Source organism: Mauremys reevesii, linkage group 1 (assembly GCF_016161935.1).
Source record: "Mauremys reevesii isolate NIE-2019 linkage group 1, ASM1616193v1, whole genome shotgun sequence".
In the NCBI taxonomy this organism is placed as follows: Eukaryota; Metazoa; Chordata; order Testudines; family Geoemydidae; genus Mauremys; species Mauremys reevesii.
The window spans coordinates 332,342,542-332,360,466 of record NC_052623.1 but is presented as its reverse complement, the minus strand read 5'-3'; the positions used below and the strand labels follow the sequence as shown (position 1 = coordinate 332,360,466).

Genomic DNA, 17,925 nt, shown 5'->3' with positions numbered 1-17,925 from the left:
GCTACATTGCTCAGGTTTCAACTTCAACCCCAGATGACAGGACTCAGGGCTCCAGACCCATGCAGTGGGGCTTCTGCTTTCCACTCTGGGCCCCAGCAATTCTAATGTGACCCTGCTTGGTGGACTCCCTAAACCTGCTCATGGCCCCCTAGGGGGCCCCAGACCTCTGGTTGAGAACCACTTCCACAGACAACCTTCTGTACTGCACAACCCCAGTTCATTCCCAGAGCATGTCCATAGTGTCATGCAACCATAATCATAGATGGCACTGTCAGCTTTGCCCTTTAATAATCAAAGTCTGGCCACTGACAGAAACAGCATACTGGAGTAGATGGACTTTGGGTCTGGCGATTCCTATATTCCTATGAATAAAAGAACACACGATTCGGGATTGTGGTGCAATTACTCAAAGGAAAATGAAAAATGTAACTAAACTTTGTGAATACAAATAGTGTTTCTTAAATGTGTGTGTATAAGAAAATGTTTATTGCAAACTACCCCTTTTTTTCCAGATAGTTAAAGAGTTTGAGAGAATTGATGTGACTGTATACATCGCATCACATCAAGGTAAACATATGTATTATCGCTAATGCACAGCACGAAGGATAGAATAGAAGTAATAAAGGATCTGTGGATTGTATCTGTGGAAGTACTTTTTTAGTAAATATAGTTAAAAGTGAACTGAATTGCTCTTTTAAACAAATAGTTAAACTGTGTCTGGCTGTGTCTGCAGGGTACAGAGAAGTCTTGGGGAGAATTGAATTTAACTTAGAGAGAACCCACTATGATAGAATTATAGGTCTATACATTTTATTGTTGATAATTGTTAATCTCTATTTTGACCCTTATTTCTTTAATTATTTTCAAATTTATCACTCTTTTATAACTTTGTTTTTTGTTCAGACAACATTATGACAAAGCTGGAACAATGTGGCTTCTTTGACGATAACATCAGAAAAGACATGTTCTTCCTGACTGTCCATGATGCTGTTCTTTACATACAGCATGAAAGGATGCACAGAGACATCCAGGATCCTATTTTTGAAAAGGTGAGGCCCATATATCAGTTATTTTTCTGCATCATACACTAGCTGTAAATAGTTTTCACAGTTTGTGGTAAAGGGAAAAAGCTTTAGGAACTACATGAAGAGTTGTTTAAAAAAAGCAAAAGATTTTCATACAAGGTGCTTATAAACCAGACAGCTTGTGTTGTATATTTGATGGCCTGCAGATCTTTTCTAACTGTAGAGGATTATTAATTACTATAAAAAGAACGGTTGCTACTCTGAAACCACTAATTACTATGTATCATTTATATTGCAGTAGTGCAAGTTGAGGTTCCATTGTGCTAGGCACAGCCAGAGATACCCATGCCTACCGGTGGGTGTGGGTGTGCGCAGAGTGAGGGCAACTGGCTTCAGCAGCATTACTGAGCATGCTCAGTCCATGTGAACATGCTCAGTCCAACCAAGCAACAAATCCGGGGGCAGAGGGGTATCTGACCCCACATGCCCATGCCCCACCCCCCACATCGCCTCTGCAACAACACAAACATGTAGTGAACCAGTGCTCCCTGCAATTCCTGAGAAACTTTAGAACACTGAACAGATTGATTCAAATCCTCCACACATTACAAGGAGGCCCTAAAGTTCTAACTCTGCCTCCATCCAGTGCCAGTGCTAGCCCATTGGGGGCCCTAAGCAAGAATATTTTTGGGTCCCCTACAACACATGAATAATTAATGGAGGGGGGGGCCTTGAACTGCTCAGGGCCCCAAGCAATTGCTTAGTCTGCTTATGCTGAGCACTGGCTCTGCCTACACCCATCTTGAATATGCAGCCATACACTCCACCAGGGGCCTTCAATTTTTGTGACTGTTATCACAAATACAGCAATATGGGGCCATGAATGTTTGGTCATTTTTGCTTGTCATATCAGACTCTGCAGTATTTATGTATTTAAAAAAGGTTGCATACCATTTTAACTAACCTATGGCTGCATATACACAGACACTGAGTCATCACCAGGATTATAACCATGGCCTTCAGCATCAAAAGCACAAGTCTCTACCCCAACAGCTAAAGGAATAATTTTGTGAATTACGAGTAAGCAGCAGGTTTTTATAAGCAGAGGCAGTAACACCAAGGCTTTTCATGGCAACATAACTTTATTGGTACGGTTGCAACATTCATTTTGTTCACAATACTTGTTAACCTTTTCTGTTAAGATTTCACTGATGCAGGAATCTAAGGAACCAATAGATTTCTCAGAAACAGGCAAGCTTGATGATGAACTTGATGTTCAGGAGGAGGTATGGAGCTATCCTTTTAATTAAATAAAACATGTGTCCATGATGTATGCATATTTATCTTAACTGTAGCAGCATGAATGGTGCTGATATATGGGGCCAAACAAGAAAAAATAAAATAAATAAATCAAAACAAAACAAAACAAAACACCATAGCCTTGTGGGCTGTACAGATTCTGGCAGCTGACTGGCTGATCCAGGGAAAATATTGACTGTGACACACCCAAAGAATGGGTTGTGGGATGCCCAAAGTCTGCCCTCCCTATTCACCTAGCAGTCAATGCTAGTGAGGAAATTCACAATGAATCCTTTTTGAAGGTGAAGCAGGTGCCACATGTATTCACGCTTCTCCACCTCCAGCACCCACAAGGTTTTATGCCGGCTTCTACCCTACAAAGGCTTAATGCTTTCACCTGAAACTGCTCTCCCCATCCACCAAGCTCCAGCCAGTTCTAAAAGCCATAATTTACCCCTAACATTTTCAAGTTACCTCAGGGACTGAAGAAGAAACAGCCTGACTCCAGATTGACTGTTTTGTGAGGGTTCAACCTGCTACTTGACAACCAGTGTTTACTGGGTGTAGGTCATCTCCCTGATTGACTACTGAGCAGGGGCGGCTCTAGACCCCAGCGCGCCAAGCAGGCGCTTGGGGCGGCCGTTTCCCGGGGGGGCGGCATTTGGCTCCGGTGGAGCTCCTGCCGGCATGCCTGCGGCAGGTCCACCGAGCCCGGACGAAGCGGACCTGCCGCAGGCATGACTGCGCGGGTCCCGTCTTCCCGCGGCTCCGGTGGAGCTCCCGCCGGCCTGACTGCGGCAGGTCCGCTGGTCCCGGGCTCCGGTGGACCTGCCGCTGGCATGCCGGCAGGAGCTCAACCGGAGCCGCGGGAAGACGGGACCCGCCGCGGGACCGGGGAAGGGCGGCGCAGCGCTCCGCGCTGCTTGGGGCAGCGTGATCTCTAGAGCCGCCCCTGCTACTGAGATGAAGCTGCCAACCAGAGAGATGGCTTCAGGTTACAGCCTCTTTTAAAATTATTTCCTGGCAGACTCAGTCAGGGCCGGCTCCAGCTTTTTTGCCACTCCAAGCAGTGTGGGGGAAGGAGGGAAGCTGATCGGCAGCACTTCGGCAGTAGCTGAATCGGCCCGCTTCAGTCTTCTGCAGCAGGTCTTTCACTCCCTCTCTTCCTCTTCGGTGGTACTTCAGCGGCAGCTCAAAGAGGAGGAGAGGGACTGAGGGACCCACCGCCAAAGACCCGGACGTGCTGCCCCTTTCTATTGGCCACTCCAAGCATCTGCTTCCTTAGCTGGTGCCTGGAGCCGGCCCTGGACTCAGTCAGCCAGCACTGAACTCCTTGGTTGTATAGTAATATATGTGCAAAAGTTGTTTGTTTTTTTAATATGGTGTGTACACTGAACTAATCACCCATTTCCCTCTCACTATCCCCCATCTTTTAAAACTTATTTCATTAGGCCATGCGCAGACTTGCTTCATGAAGGAAAACTATTACGGATATCTTGGACTCCATGGCAATATTCAGGCACCAATACTATATAAGCGTCTTCTGCACTGGGACTTGTCTTTGCACTTGAAGAAAACACTAATTTCTTTGTCTGAACTCTGCAGATCTCTATACATCTCCAAATTTTGTCTATTGACATGTAATCCTTGAAACAGTCAAGTCTGATCAGAAAAATGTGTTCACAGAATCAGTGTTGGCAAGATATGGGAGGCAGATCATCAGAACCATTACAGAAATTGCAACTAGTTTTAGGGTTTGTCGGGCTGTGTATATAACCCACACGTATATCAATGCATATAGGAAAAATAGCTTCTTCATGGTAACTCAGCCCCAGGGGTTGAGGAGATTGTAAGCTCTTCTTGGAACTGTCTCTTATGTATTTGTATTGTGCCTAGCACAATGGAGCTCCAACCCTGATGGGAGGCCTCAAGGTGCTACTGTAATACAAATAATAAATTCCTCACAAAAGAGAAGCAATAGGCAGTAGCAGCCCTAGGCTCTGACCTGCAAAAGGATCTGCAATCCCATGTAATTAGTTTCGCAGGACGTTAACACTGCTGCATTCAACAACACACGTCTTTAAAATTTACCTATTAGTTCTTCAAAATAATTCCTGGGTTTGTTGCAGTATTACAGTCTCAATATAAAAAATCCCTTATATAACAGAAATGGAGTACAGGTAAAATCTATTCACTCAAAACTGTTTACTATATTGCTATAAAATGTTAACCATATATATGGATAAGGCTCAATAAGAGGGACTATTACTTAAGAGTCTTGGTTTATTAGTGCTATTGTTAGTAACTCATGCACTCCTGGTTAATAATCATTACTGAAATTAAACATATCTAGATTGAACAGTACCTTACTCTACAAATAGTCCCATTGAAGTTAATGGAATTTGTGGAACAGGCTGCTATAAACCTGGAGTAAAGATCTGACTTAATATCTAGTTTGGTTTTTGAAATGGGATATAACAGTATCAATGGTTTAATGAAGAATTATCTGCATAAGCTGTTTCATTCTTGTAATACTCTACAAACTGCTTCTATTCTTCTAAAAAATGTGGACTTTTAAAAGTTATGCTACAATCCCCTAGTGCAATAATCTACACAAAATTTAGGATTACAAGAAAACATTTTTAACTTCTGTTTTTAAGGCTTTATATTGGCTCTGTAAGAAATGATTGTTCCCATGTAATGATTATATGTTTAGATGAAAAATTACACAAATTGTTACATTAAAAATTAAATTAAATTGTAAATAAATTAGTTTTTAAAACTGAAATTCCTTGTGGCAACTACCAATATACAATGTTGAAAAAACATGCCATAAAAACCATACGTAGTCCTTACAATACATAGGTTTCTAGATTACATCACATTTATGGTCTAAACTTTGTGATCATTTTGATATCTTCACATATTAAAATTACAGTGAAATAAAATTTGTAATTAAAGCATCACACAAAATTTCCAATGGGACCAACCACACACACACTGCACACAGAAAATTACCACCATCACAACTGGCATTAATTGGCAGTCTCAGCTGGGAAGCCAAGCATTACGTACCACAGATTATATCTCTAAGAACTTTGCCGAACTTCCATTAAAGTCAGTTGATAGACCCCCAGTGACCTCACTGAAAACTGGATTGTGCCTTTACCCAGAGATGGTCCTTTTTCTGACAGAGCTGAAACACTGGCATAACAGTGTGATGCTGTACTTAGCCTATGGATAAACAAGGGGTTTCGAGGACAATCTAATAGGCTACTACTTTCAAAAGCACAAAGGGCTCAGTCCTGCAAGGTGTTGAGCGTTCTCATCCAATCCAACAAAACAAAAGCACATATTGAAATTTCAGCATGAGTAGAGTCAATGGGACTATTCAAGTGCTTAGTGCTTCATTGGGTCAGGCTAGAGTGCTCTGCACCTTGCAGGACTGATCTCCACATTCACAAACTTGCTCAGAGCTTGCCTCTGCTATTCTTATGTATGTTGATCTGAAAATGGTGGCAGAATTGAGTTTCAAATAAACTGCCACTGATGTCAGTGGAAGTCCTGTGTGTGCAACAATGAAGGATCAGGCCAATTTCCCTCAGAAACATTACTCATCAACTATTGTCCATTTTATATACCTTTATATAAAAGAAACTGTAAACACTTACAAAATACTGAATATTTTGATTAACTTGAAAATTGTTAGAAGCTATTTGGGCTTTTATTTTTCTGAGGAACATGTAGTAAGGAATATCACGAAATAATAGAGTGGTACTGGCAGAACATTTTTGTCTTGCTAGAGATGGGCCGTCACTCTGAAGTTTGAATCCTGATCCAAACTTTCCTCAAATGTAAATGGCTTTAGATCCAGTATTTTGGTTTGGCTCTGTCTTGCACTTTTGCTGACTGAGCATTTAAGAAGAGTAATAATAAAATACAAGGATCTTTAAAAATACATTTTCCTTTTAAAATATGATTTTTTTAATCCAGGATGAATTAATGCAGAATGGGGGTATAGGACAATTATTCACACTCATGGGCTGAATATACACTTATTATCTGATTGTTTGTATGTGTTTTGAGTTTACTGGTACAGTATATTTACAGTTGTCCAGATAAGAATGTTCTCATGGGTTTCCATTACATTCTTAATTTAATACACCCATCCAAGTTCTAAGAACAACAACAATAGACATCATGAAGAAAATTTCAAATACCTCTGTTCAATGGGGGTGGGGTGGGATGCAAGGGAGACGTACTTATTTTTATATGAAGGATACCAAAGTAATGTATTTTACAATATAGCTAAAACCCTGCAGAACTTTGCACTCATGCATAAACCCCTCAGAAGCACCGCTGGATATACTTGTTTTTCAAGCATAATACAGGAATGGCATTTTTCTAAGCATTTTGTGACTATTAATACTGTTAGATCTTTGTATGTCAAAGATTTACCTTTAAAGAGAGCGATATTTTATTAATCTTTTTACCATCTAGAAAAGGTGCTGTATTTTACAGGAATGTTGTCAGTGACCTAAGGAATAAACATTGTGCATACTGAAAAACACCCCTTAATGTTGCATTTATTTTTCTCTGTATTGCTCTTTTGTTACTTCTTGTCATATGTTGTCTGGAAGAAATAAATGCACAATGTGAAAATAGGGTTCTTATTTTCCCCCATATTTTACCTTTTTATTGTTCTCAGAAATGTTATCACTTTCATACCAGCTTCCCTCATTGCAGGGTCTTCAATGGCGATCGGATTGGGCAACAGTCACTGGAAAGACTCCCACTGAATTGAATTTAGCGGGAATTGTTACTATTTTGACCTTAGTTGAATTTACAAGACACTGACATGGGGCGGCTGTAGGAACCAGCAAAGCAAGCACCTGCTCATTTGCAGGGGCTGCAGGGATCCAGCATGGGAACTAAGAACCAACAAGGGGCCCTGGAAGCTGTAGTTCCTTGGTTAGCTCCCTGCCTATAGAGTCAGCCCTGGAGCAGGGAAAGAACTACATTTCCTAGCATTCCCTTGGCCACTACCAACAGGAAAGGAAGGGGGAGGGAGTGAGATAGTTGAGACCTCATGCTGCGAATGGAGAGCTGCCCTGTGAAGGGTAGGGATACCATATTTTAACATTCAAAAAACAGGACACTCCACGGGGAGGGAGGGTAGCCCCATCCACTCCCTCCAACTGCCCCCCACAGAAACCCCAACCCCCCCAACCCCCCCTGCTCCTTGTCCCCTGATCACCCCCTCCTGGGACCCCTGCCCCTAACTGCCCCCCAGGACCCCACTCCCTATCTAAGTGCCGCTTGTCCTTGTCCCCTGATTGCCCCCTTCCCGGGACCCCACCCCCTATCTAAGCCTCCCTTCTCCTTATCCCCAACTACCCCTCCTGAGACCCCTCCCAACTTCCCTCCTAGGACTCCATCCCCTACCTGTCCCCTGACAAACCCCTGGGACTCCTGTGCCTATCCAACCGCTGCCTGTCCCCTGACTGCCCACCCCAAACCTCCGCCCCATCCAACCCCACCCTGCTGGCTCCGCGCAGCGCCAGACACGCTGCTGCATACATGCTGCCATGCTCCCCCGCAGAGCCACAGCACCCCTCTCCCTCCCCCTCCCCCCCAGCACCTGCCTTCCAGATTTGAACACCTCAAAATTCAGGAGTGCTCAAGCTCTGTTTGGGCAGCTGTTACTTCATTTCTCCCAAATCAAATATACTGATCCACTGTAACTTGCTGTAGAAAAAGTAGGATAAAATTGAGCAAGAAATGCTTCCCAGTGGTTATTAGGACTGGAATTTCTATTTTCAACAGCCATTGCCTTTTTTGTTTGTTTAAAAGGAAGACAGTGATACTGCATTGGCAAATTCCCCATAGAAAGAAAGAGTGGAACAAAAGAATAATAAAGGCACCTCAACTTTTCCTCATTTATGGAGGACAGTCTTATATGCATCCAGATATCCTCCAATCACATAAGCTGAAAATTGTTCCACTTTACTGCAGTTCTGTAACCATATGGGAGCCAATCCTGTCTGTGTTCTGTGCACATCTAAAATTACTGCTGAATGACCTGCCCTGGGAGCGAGTTACCAGTGACCCAGGGCTGCAGCGGAAGAAGGGTGCAGCTGTAGGGGGGGGAGGGGAAGAGCCCAGGGCTGGGGCAGCAGGGGGGTGCGGTGACGAGCCCAGGGCTGGGACAGGGGGCAGCCAAAAATTTTTTTGCTTGAGTGGCAAAAAACATAGAGCCGGCCCTGACACCGACATGAGAAGCTAACAGGTTCTACTGTTAGTTGCCCCCTAGATAGATCAAAACACAGGCCGCTCATGAGCAGATGACTGGAAACAGCATCAGCCATGAGCCCCCTAAAAGCTGCAGAACAGCTGCTGTGGATTCGTGGCTCTGCAGTTGTGGCCACTCTCTTTAGCATCATCCGTAGACCCTAAGGTGATTTCTCAATGATCTTGTGCAGGAAATGTCTCCACACACTGAAACTCCTCCAAGGCCTGGCTGCAGGCAAGAGTCCCATCATGGGCAGTGGGTTTCAAAGTCCAAGGGAGGCTGAGCCTCCCCAAACAGCATGGCCCCACCCACCCCCAGACCTCCTCCTGCTTCCTGCCAGGCCCTGTGGCTCTTTCCCCGTGGCTGGGGCTAGTGAGGGGCTGGCCTTCAATGTGGAACTCCAGGCGGCTGAAGCCGGTGCTTGCACTGCCTGTCCACCCAGTGCTGGGTGCTGTGCCACCTGCCTGGAGCTGGGAGTGCTTGGGCAGCTGTAGGGGGAGGGGATCCTCGGGGCTCTGGCAGAGGAAGGGGGGGCAGGGTCTCAGGCAGAAGGACCGGGCCAGGGGCTAGCCTCCCTGAGCCCGCAGTTCATCTTCCGCCCATGGTTCCCATGGCGCTTGAAAGAGAAATAAGTGCTCCCTTCTTTGTCCTCCCCTGCACTTGCAAGAACTCACTGCTCCTGTTATGTCTGCAGAGGCCTTTTGAAAGCTCCACATCCTGCCTACTACCCATAAGGGCAAAGCCTGTACAAATGACTGTACCCTACTGAATTTCTATACAAAATCAGACATTGCAAATATAAGTTAGGGTCAAACAAAAATTACAAGAGGTCCCAGAGCAGGGATCAGCAATCTTTGGCCTGCGGCCCGTCAGGGAAATCCGCTGGCAGCCCGGGACAGTTTGTTTACCTGCAGCATCTGCAGGTTCGGCCAATCTGTGCTGCTTCCCGCAGGACCCATTGGCCTGGAACGGCAAACCGCAGCCAGTGGGAGCTGCGATTGGCTGAACCTGCAGACGCTGCAGGTAAACAAACCATCCCAGCCCACCAGCGGATTTCCCTGACAGGCCACCTGCCAAAGGTACCTCTGGGCCAGGGATTGGCAACAAGAAATGTGGGAAGAAAAATAACAAAATGAGAAATTTGGAAAAAAAGCCAGGCCAATGCAATACAAGGGAAAATATTCTAACACAGGTATACTGATTGGGTGGGATCAAAATGGGAAGTCTAAGTGCAACGTGCAGGGCTGGCTCTGGCTTTTTTGCCGCCCCAAACAAAAAAAAACACCTGCAGGGCGGCCGGAGCAGCAGAGCAAAGAAAGCATTTTGGTAACTACAGTCCCCGGGCCGGCCGCAGTGCACACTGGGAGCTGTAGCTTGCATGGGATCTATTAGTTTTGCCCGGGCACGCGCGGCTCAGTGCGGTTCTCCTCTGACCAGACCCCTCCCCCCTTGACAGCTCAGCTTCCGCTTCCGTTGTCCAGGTGCTTCCGGCCCCACCCTTCCGGCGCGGTGGCTTCCGCTCCCACAGTGCCCCGCACCGAATCATGGACCACAATGGTGAGGAGGGGAGAGGAAGGGAGCCGCATTTATACCCGGGCGGGCCCGCCCCGGGGCACTGCCCGGTGCGGCCGGGGGAGCCGGCCACGGGGAGACCCCCATGGGGAGAGGGCCCGGGGCACGGCCTGGACCCCAGCGCCTCCGGCCCGCAGTGTGGGGTGGAGGGGACTTGGCCGGGCCTCGCAGCCCTCGCGCCCCCCAACCCCCACCCCGACAGCGGGCCCTAGTCTCACCGGGCCCCGCCGCGGAGCAGGCGCCGATCCCAAGGCTGCTGTGACTGTCCGCCCGGGGGGGGCAGTGACGTGGGAGCAGCCGTAGGCTGAGACTAGGTGCCGTGTGGTTTGTGCGCAGGGCCGGCTTTAGGAAGTGCGGGGCCCAATTCGAACAGTTTTGACGGGGCCCCAGCAGGGAAGACTTAAAAAAAAAAAAAAAACTTAAAAAAAAAACACCTTTCATTTCTTACATGTATTATTTACTTTCCATGACTAGATACATAATAACAAAATTATATATTACTACATAATATTGTATATGGCTCTTTTCTTACTCCCACTTGGGTACTTTCTACCAATATCTCTTGATCTCTTGCCCATATTGATAGAAGTCACCACATTCTAAAAGAATATTAATTATAGATTTTCACTTTCATATTAGGAAAATAATTTGTTTTGATAGTTGTACAACTGATTTTCTTCAATAATGTTTATTTTATGCCCCCTCCTTCCCCCCAGAACTGCCCAGCCCCGTGGAAACACTGCCCCCACCAGCGCTGCTCGCCTCGCAGAAACAACCCTCCTTCCTCAGCACCACCCCATCAAAACAGCTGTGGGCCAAAGAGCAAGGTTTGAGAGGGAGGGGGGAGAAACGGCACACATAGGCAAAAAGAAGTATTCCATTCTATGCATCCGAAGAAAGCTCATGCTGAAATAAATTTGTTAGTCTCTAAGGTGCCACAAGTACTCCTGTTCTTTTTGTAGATACAGACTAACACAGCTGCTACTCTGAAACCTGGCACACATAGGGTGACCAGATCACAGCAGTAAAATAGGACCCACCCCCTCCCCGCTCGGCCCCACCATCACACTCCTCTTCACCCCCTAGTCCCCCACTGACTTGCTGCGTCCCTCCTAGTCAGTCCCCCACCCCCCACGCGCCTCCTGCCCCTTTCTCCCTCCCCAGCCAGCAACCCCCCTGCCCGCCCCTAACCCCCCTGCTGGCTCACTGCTCACCTCTGTGCCCACCTGCCACTTGCCCACCCGCCGCCCCGACTCGCTGCTGCACCCCCGCAGTATATAGCCTTATTCAAAGACCCAGGGGTCACTATATTACTGCACACAGCAGTCAATCAATGGAGTTGTAGATAAATCTCTGCATTATGCATTTTTGTATAACTTTTACATGACTTTGTATTGAACCATAGTAATATGTTATAGCAGGCCCCTAAGGTAGTGTAATTAAGGTGAAAGAAAAATGTCTTTTTGCTAGAAGTAGAATAAGATCTTCTCTCCACTTTGTAATCAATTGCCCTATTGAATGAATGAATGAATGAGGTGTGAATGAGGAAGGTGTGGAAGGCAGGCACCTCCAGACAGCTGCAACCCTTGGAGAGGGGCTGGGAGCCAGACCAAGGAGCTTTGCCCAGGGCTGAGTGGGACGGAGTTTGGGTGCTGGGTGCAGGCTCCAAATTGTGCGGCCCCCTCCGCCGCCCGCGTAGCCATGCGCTGGGGTAGGGGCGGGGCCGCGGGGGGTCCTGCAGCAGAACTCACCCAGACGTCACTGCCAGAGCAGTGGCCGAGGTCCTTAATTCCGGGCTGAAGGATCGGTCCACCTTGTACTAACTTAGCAAGGGACTCTGGCTCTTGGTGTGTCGTTAGCAGAGGATGGGAAACACCTGGCTGTATCTGCTATGCTATGAGTATGTACTGTTTGTATAACGCGCTGCACTTCTTGTAGCTGGTTCTCATCCATTGGTCTAAGAAGCAGGCAAGTCAGTAGGGATTGCAGACTAATATAAAGGTTGCAGGTTCAAATATGCAGTGTACTATGCTGCTCCTTTGGCGGCATATTCCATGCATTTTACTAGATGTGTGGGCCTGAGAGGAGCATTTAAAAATCAAGGTTTTGCCTAAGTAGTAAAAATCTCAAGCTTCTAAAATTTGAGATTTATCATAGTGGCATTGGTTAAAACTTTATTTTCTTATTCTGCTTGCAGCATGCTATGTTGATGTCCTCAAAGTTTCTGGCATAGAAATACCTGAATTTAACACTGTTCTTTACCTGGTTGCTGCAAATCCTCCTTGGATGCACACCTTTTGCAACTGCTGTGTATATATAGCTTGGGTTGGGGGATTACTTTGGATGTAGCCTAGAGTTCATCTTTAAGGCTAAGATTTAATCACGGGTATTTTTAGTAAAAGTCAGGGACAGGTCACGGGCAGTAACCAAAAAGTCATGGCAAGTGACCTGTCAGTAACTTTTAAAAATACCGCTAATTGACTCTAACCTGCTGGAGTGGAGGGGCGGTGCATCTGGGGGTGGGTGGCAGCCCAGAGCCCTGCTGATGCTGCTGCTCCTAGGGAAGGCAGGTGACCTGGGGCCCCGCTGCCGCTCCTGAGTAAAAGTGGGGGGCCGGGCAGCCCGCTGTTATGGGATGGCCTATGGCCCTGCCCCTACAGGCCACAGGATAGCCCGTGGCTCCACTGCCACCCCTCCGGGACTGCTGCTCTGGCGCAGCCCCCGGGATCAGTTGCCTGGGGCTGCCGCAGTAGAGACGGGTGCGGATCAGCCACTGCAGCTGCGGAAGTTGTGGAGGTCCTGGAAAGTCACGGAATCTGTGACCTCTGTGAAAGATTCGCATCCTTATTCATCATGTACAGAAACAAAGTAGGTTTCTGACTAAATAAGAAGCTACAATTCTGTTTGCTAACTGACAATTAATTAATCTGTTGGAACACAACTGAAAATTGAAATTTATAAAAACTTATAAGCATAAGATTCCTCTTTCATAAATTTGAGTGGGCTCTGGTAGTTTTTATTTGGGTCAGAACTGTGACAAGAGACTCAGGCACGCATAGAGATGTGTTAATTTGTGCTGTGACTCCATTGACTTCTGAAGTCAGTGGAATTACACTAGATGAATGTGGCCCATAGAGTTTAAGAGATAGAAAAGATGTATTAGATCAATCAGTCTATTTCAGGGGAAGGCAACCAATGGCACGTGTGCCAAAGGCAGCATGTGAGCTGATTTTCAGTGGCACTCACACGGCCCGGGTCCTGGCCACCAGTCCGGGGGGCTCTGCATTTTAATTTAATTTTAAATGAAGATTCTTAAACATTTTAAAAACCTTATTTACTTTACATACAATAGTTTAGTTATATATTATAGACGTATAGAAAGAGACCTTCTAAAAACGTTAAAATGTATTACTGGCAGACGAAACCTTACATTAGAGTGAATAAATGAAGACTCAGCACACCAGAGCACAAGTCCAGTGGGGCTGGAGGAGCAGGTAAAGGGTGCTGGCTCTGGGAGGGGGTCAGGGCTGGGGTTCGGGGTGCAGGAAGGAGTTCAGAGTGGTGGCTCAGGGCTGGGGGTTGAAGTGCAGCCTCTCACCAGGTAGCAAGCTAGCTGTGTCATCATGTGTGTGTTTGTTGCTGCTTCAGTCTTTAAACAAATGCTATTCACAAGATGTTACCATTTTCATTACAGACAAGTGAACTCATTATAGAAAGAGGTATATTGTACCTCAACAAATACAAACAGTAGCATCTAAATTATAAATGCATCTCTTCATAATCTGAAATTTGCATGGATAATTGTGTTAAGATGTGATCAAAAGGAGTAGCATTCAGTGTTCCACCGTTTGCACCCATCATGTAGGAATGAACATTTATATTTAATGTTACCAACTGTACAATTTAGTGCAAAATGAATACAAATTGATCCTATGATGTTATACTCTATAAATTTTTCAAACAGAAGTATACACCTTATCTGTAATCTTACAAAAGGATGAAGACAAGCACACAGAGATAAGTCCAACTTCTTTAGAAAGATTCATGCAGACTTAGCAGCTTTTGCCAACTCTTGTTTACAGTAAAGCTTGCAATACCGAATTCAGACAAGGAGTTTAAACAAAAGGGAAACAAAAGTTGGATAATTTGAGGTTTATTGATTTTCTGAGACTTTTATGTTGCAATTTTGGGTTATATGTTTAAAAACACTGACTAAAGGCCAATAGCTTTCTGTGGTATGAATTAGATCAAATAAAGGTTTTGAAAGCCTTTGTCTGGTATTGTTGACAACCTGCTATATACAAGTCGTTCCATTTATGTTCCCAAAATATATGGAATTTTTTTTTTTAAATAAGGTTAGGTGCTGTTCCGAAGCCGGAGAGTCTGCCTTTGACATATAAAGCATGTAACCAGATTGTGTGCCCCTGGGCAGTGGAACACTGGAATTTGGCTGGTAGACAGAGAAAACCTACTTTGAATTGTAAAGGTTTTGCTTGTATGTTTGCTTTTGTCTTAAAGTCTTTAAGAAACCTAATACGTTGATTAACTTTTGGAAGCTATAAGCCTGATGCCGCTGAACCAGACATGAAGAATTACAACCCCTCCTCTGAAGACAACCTGTTTATTTTTTTAAAAACTATTTCAGACAGGAGGCAGCATAGAGGATGCAGAGACAGAGTTTTTCAATAAGGCAGGAACAATAGGAGGGGAGAGGGGGCGGGAGGGAAGTAAGAATCCCTTCTCCCCACAAAAAGAGGGAATACACACAACAGTAGTCTTCATTCGATTTACAGCCATAGGGCAACAACTAAACATACTGTGCACGATACATTGAATGCTCTTTTAAATTCACTGTAATAAAATATTAACTTGTGACATGTTCTGCAAATTGGACATTAAGGCATTCCAACAATATAACCATTAAGATTCAATCTTTTTAGAGTAAAAAACCCAGACTATTAAATCATGTCTTAAAATTTGACATAATACAGCTCTCTGAAGTCTTCATATTTAGGAATAAAACCCTATTGAATACACTGGATTTTAGCAAACAATCAGAGCATCTATGAGAACCAAAAGCTTAATCCTGTGAAAAGCAGATATCACAATCTTTTAGGGATGGATTTGTGAGCAGTCTTGCCTAGTGGCCGGAGCAAGCATCCAGAGCAGGGAAATGGAAGCAAGAGTCAGAGGCTGGAGGCCGGAGCCAGAAGTGGGAGCTAAGTATACCAACTAAAGGCTTGTTTACACTTAAAATACTACTGCAGCTGTGCCACTGTAGTGCTTCAGTGAAGACACTACTTACGCCAACAGGAGGGGTTCTCCCATAGGTATACATAATCCAACTCCCCAAAAGGCAGAAGCTAGGGTCAATGGGTGAATTCTCCCATCGACCTAATGTGGTCTACACCAGGGGTCAGGTCAGTTTAACCGCGACATTCAGGGGTGTGGATTTTTCATAACCCTGAGCGATGCAGTCGACCTAATGTCTTAGTGTAGACCAGACCTAAGTATGAAAGCTCAATGATAAATTAAGTTGCTATATATACCTAATACAACAACTTAGGTCTTAATTATTCATGTGTTACTTGAATTCTGATAAGTAGTACTTTGTGTATGGACAAACAAAACATTCATCACCATCCCAAAAAGATTTAGATTTTGCAAAGTAATTTGGTATTATTTCAAATACCACTGGAGTCAGCTGCCTAAGAACTGAAAAAAACTAACCTGCAATCAGTGCAAAGGAATTTAGAAATATGGCATTTGATTTCAGCTGTCCAGTGCCACCCTCCCCTATAATTAATGTTGCTTAGCCTAATTACTTTTGACATAGTGTGTGGGCATTACATTTTTGCAAAATGGAAGCAACATGGCGACCTGTTCTGGAGTTAATTTGAATGTTAATCACATAATGAGGGCTTGAAACAAAAAGTACTTGGGTCAGAGAGGTGAACTAAAGCAGAAGGTCTTTCAGGAGTTTCTTTATCTATGATTTTATCTGCAAGAGTGATAAGGAAAGGCCTGTGCCTTTTCAATTTAATTTTCTAATCACAATAGTTCAAGACTCCAGCATGTCATTAGCTATGGCTCCCAGAGACCCAACTTCCCTGCAGTAAATTTAACATCAAGCAGTTTAATTTAAAAACCAAAACAACCTATACATCACTGAGCTTTCCTGTTCATGCACAGGAAGGTTTTCTTACCCGATGATAATACTATTGCTTTGGTAAATTCTTTTTATTTTATATTTTTATTCCCTCAGTAACAAGTATTTTGTGCTCTACTGACTCTGCATATCTTCAAAAATTTCTAATTACAAAGTTGTCTGTTTATTCCCAGTAAAGCAATTGATCCTCTTAGAGAATTTATTTAGTGTACATGTCTTTTTATTTTCTTCTGCATTGAATCACAGCTAGAAGTTGTCACAGGGCCTGGTTTTGTAGGAGTAGCTGTCCACACTGCTTATACAACTACAGTTGGGAACTTTATTCACTAGGACAGGGGTCGGCAACCTTTCAGAAGTGGTGTGCTGAGTCTTCATTTATTCACTCTAATTTAAGGTTTTGTGTGCCAGTAATACATTTTGACATTTTTAGAAGGTCTCTTTCTATAAGTCTATAATATAGAACTAAACTATTGTTGTATGTAAAGTAAATAAGGTTTTTAAATATTTCAGAAGCTTCATTTAAAATTAAATTAAAATGCAGATTCCCCTAGACCGGTGGCCAGGACCCGGGCAGTGTGAGTGCTACTGAAAATCAGCTTGTATGCCACCTTTGGCATGCATGCCATAGGTTGCCTACCCCTGCACTAGGACATTGATTTTTCCCATGCACTTCCCTAGTCCATGGTAGTAAATCCTGTCCAGCCAGAAGCAGGGAGGCTTTCCTTTTCAAAGCTTTGTAATAAGACTTGTTCAAATAACATGATGATAAATTGTTAAGACTGAACAAAGCCATGCTGACCCAGAGATATAAAATAAGCATGGAATAGAAGATCAGGACTCCACATCTTGTACAGAAATTATTCTTAAATATGAACTGATTAAAAACACTTCATTTTCCTTTTATCCTCCATTATCTTTTTTGCATTGGTTTCCTGTTCTAAACAGGAAAACATTGCTGAATCAAATGATAACACCTGTAATAGCCTCTTGGTTTTTGGTCCATGGTGTACCCTTAGCTCAGGGACTTCTTAAGTACCAGTAATAAGACACCCCGTGTTGTGCTGTGGGAAGGAAAATCCTAGAAAAAGCCACAGAGGGGCTGTATGGAAAGAATGAATGCTCTCTTTTGCAAAACATTCACATATCTGACCAGCTGCATAGAAAGCAGACCCCTGCTCTGGGACAGGGGTTGGCACTTCAGTCAAGAGAGAATTCAAAGGTTTTGTAGCTCTAAAAGAGCTGAAGAGTTTGTAAATTAGTTTGTTCTACTTCCTGTGTTTTTGCGAAGATGGGGAACATATGGACCACAAAAAAAGGTTACCTGAGAATTATGATTAATATTCTACAAGCACAAAAGTGAAAAAACACTTAGTTTTTTCTTATAGAAGTAACTCTGCTCTCTTGTGCCTGTGTACGATTTGTATTACTGTATGACATGCAGACAATGATTGTGGCTGTAAGGCTACAGTTCCATGGCCAATGCAATGGTGCTCCACATCAGAAGAAGCTCCTCAAGGCACTGTGCCAGGCAGCAGCACTGGAGAAGCACGTAGGAACATGATTTTTTC

At 44.4% G+C, this 17,925-nt stretch overlaps 1 protein-coding gene across 1 annotated transcript in view; it reads left to right on the top strand.

Moving 5' to 3' along the window:
• The window catches only part of SLC26A4 (solute carrier family 26 member 4), a 37,785-nt gene extending 32,854 nt beyond the window's left edge, over positions 1-4,931 (top strand). The window contains exons 18-21 of the mRNA XM_039516683.1: positions 513-567; positions 904-1,049; positions 2,228-2,311; positions 3,776-4,931. Of these exons, the coding sequence (XP_039372617.1) occupies positions 513-567; positions 904-1,049; positions 2,228-2,311; positions 3,776-3,799 (309 nt within the window). The 3' untranslated portion in view covers positions 3,800-4,931. The remainder of the gene's footprint in view (positions 1-512; positions 568-903; positions 1,050-2,227; positions 2,312-3,775) is intronic.
• Positions 4,932-17,925: the final 12,994 nt, after the last annotated feature.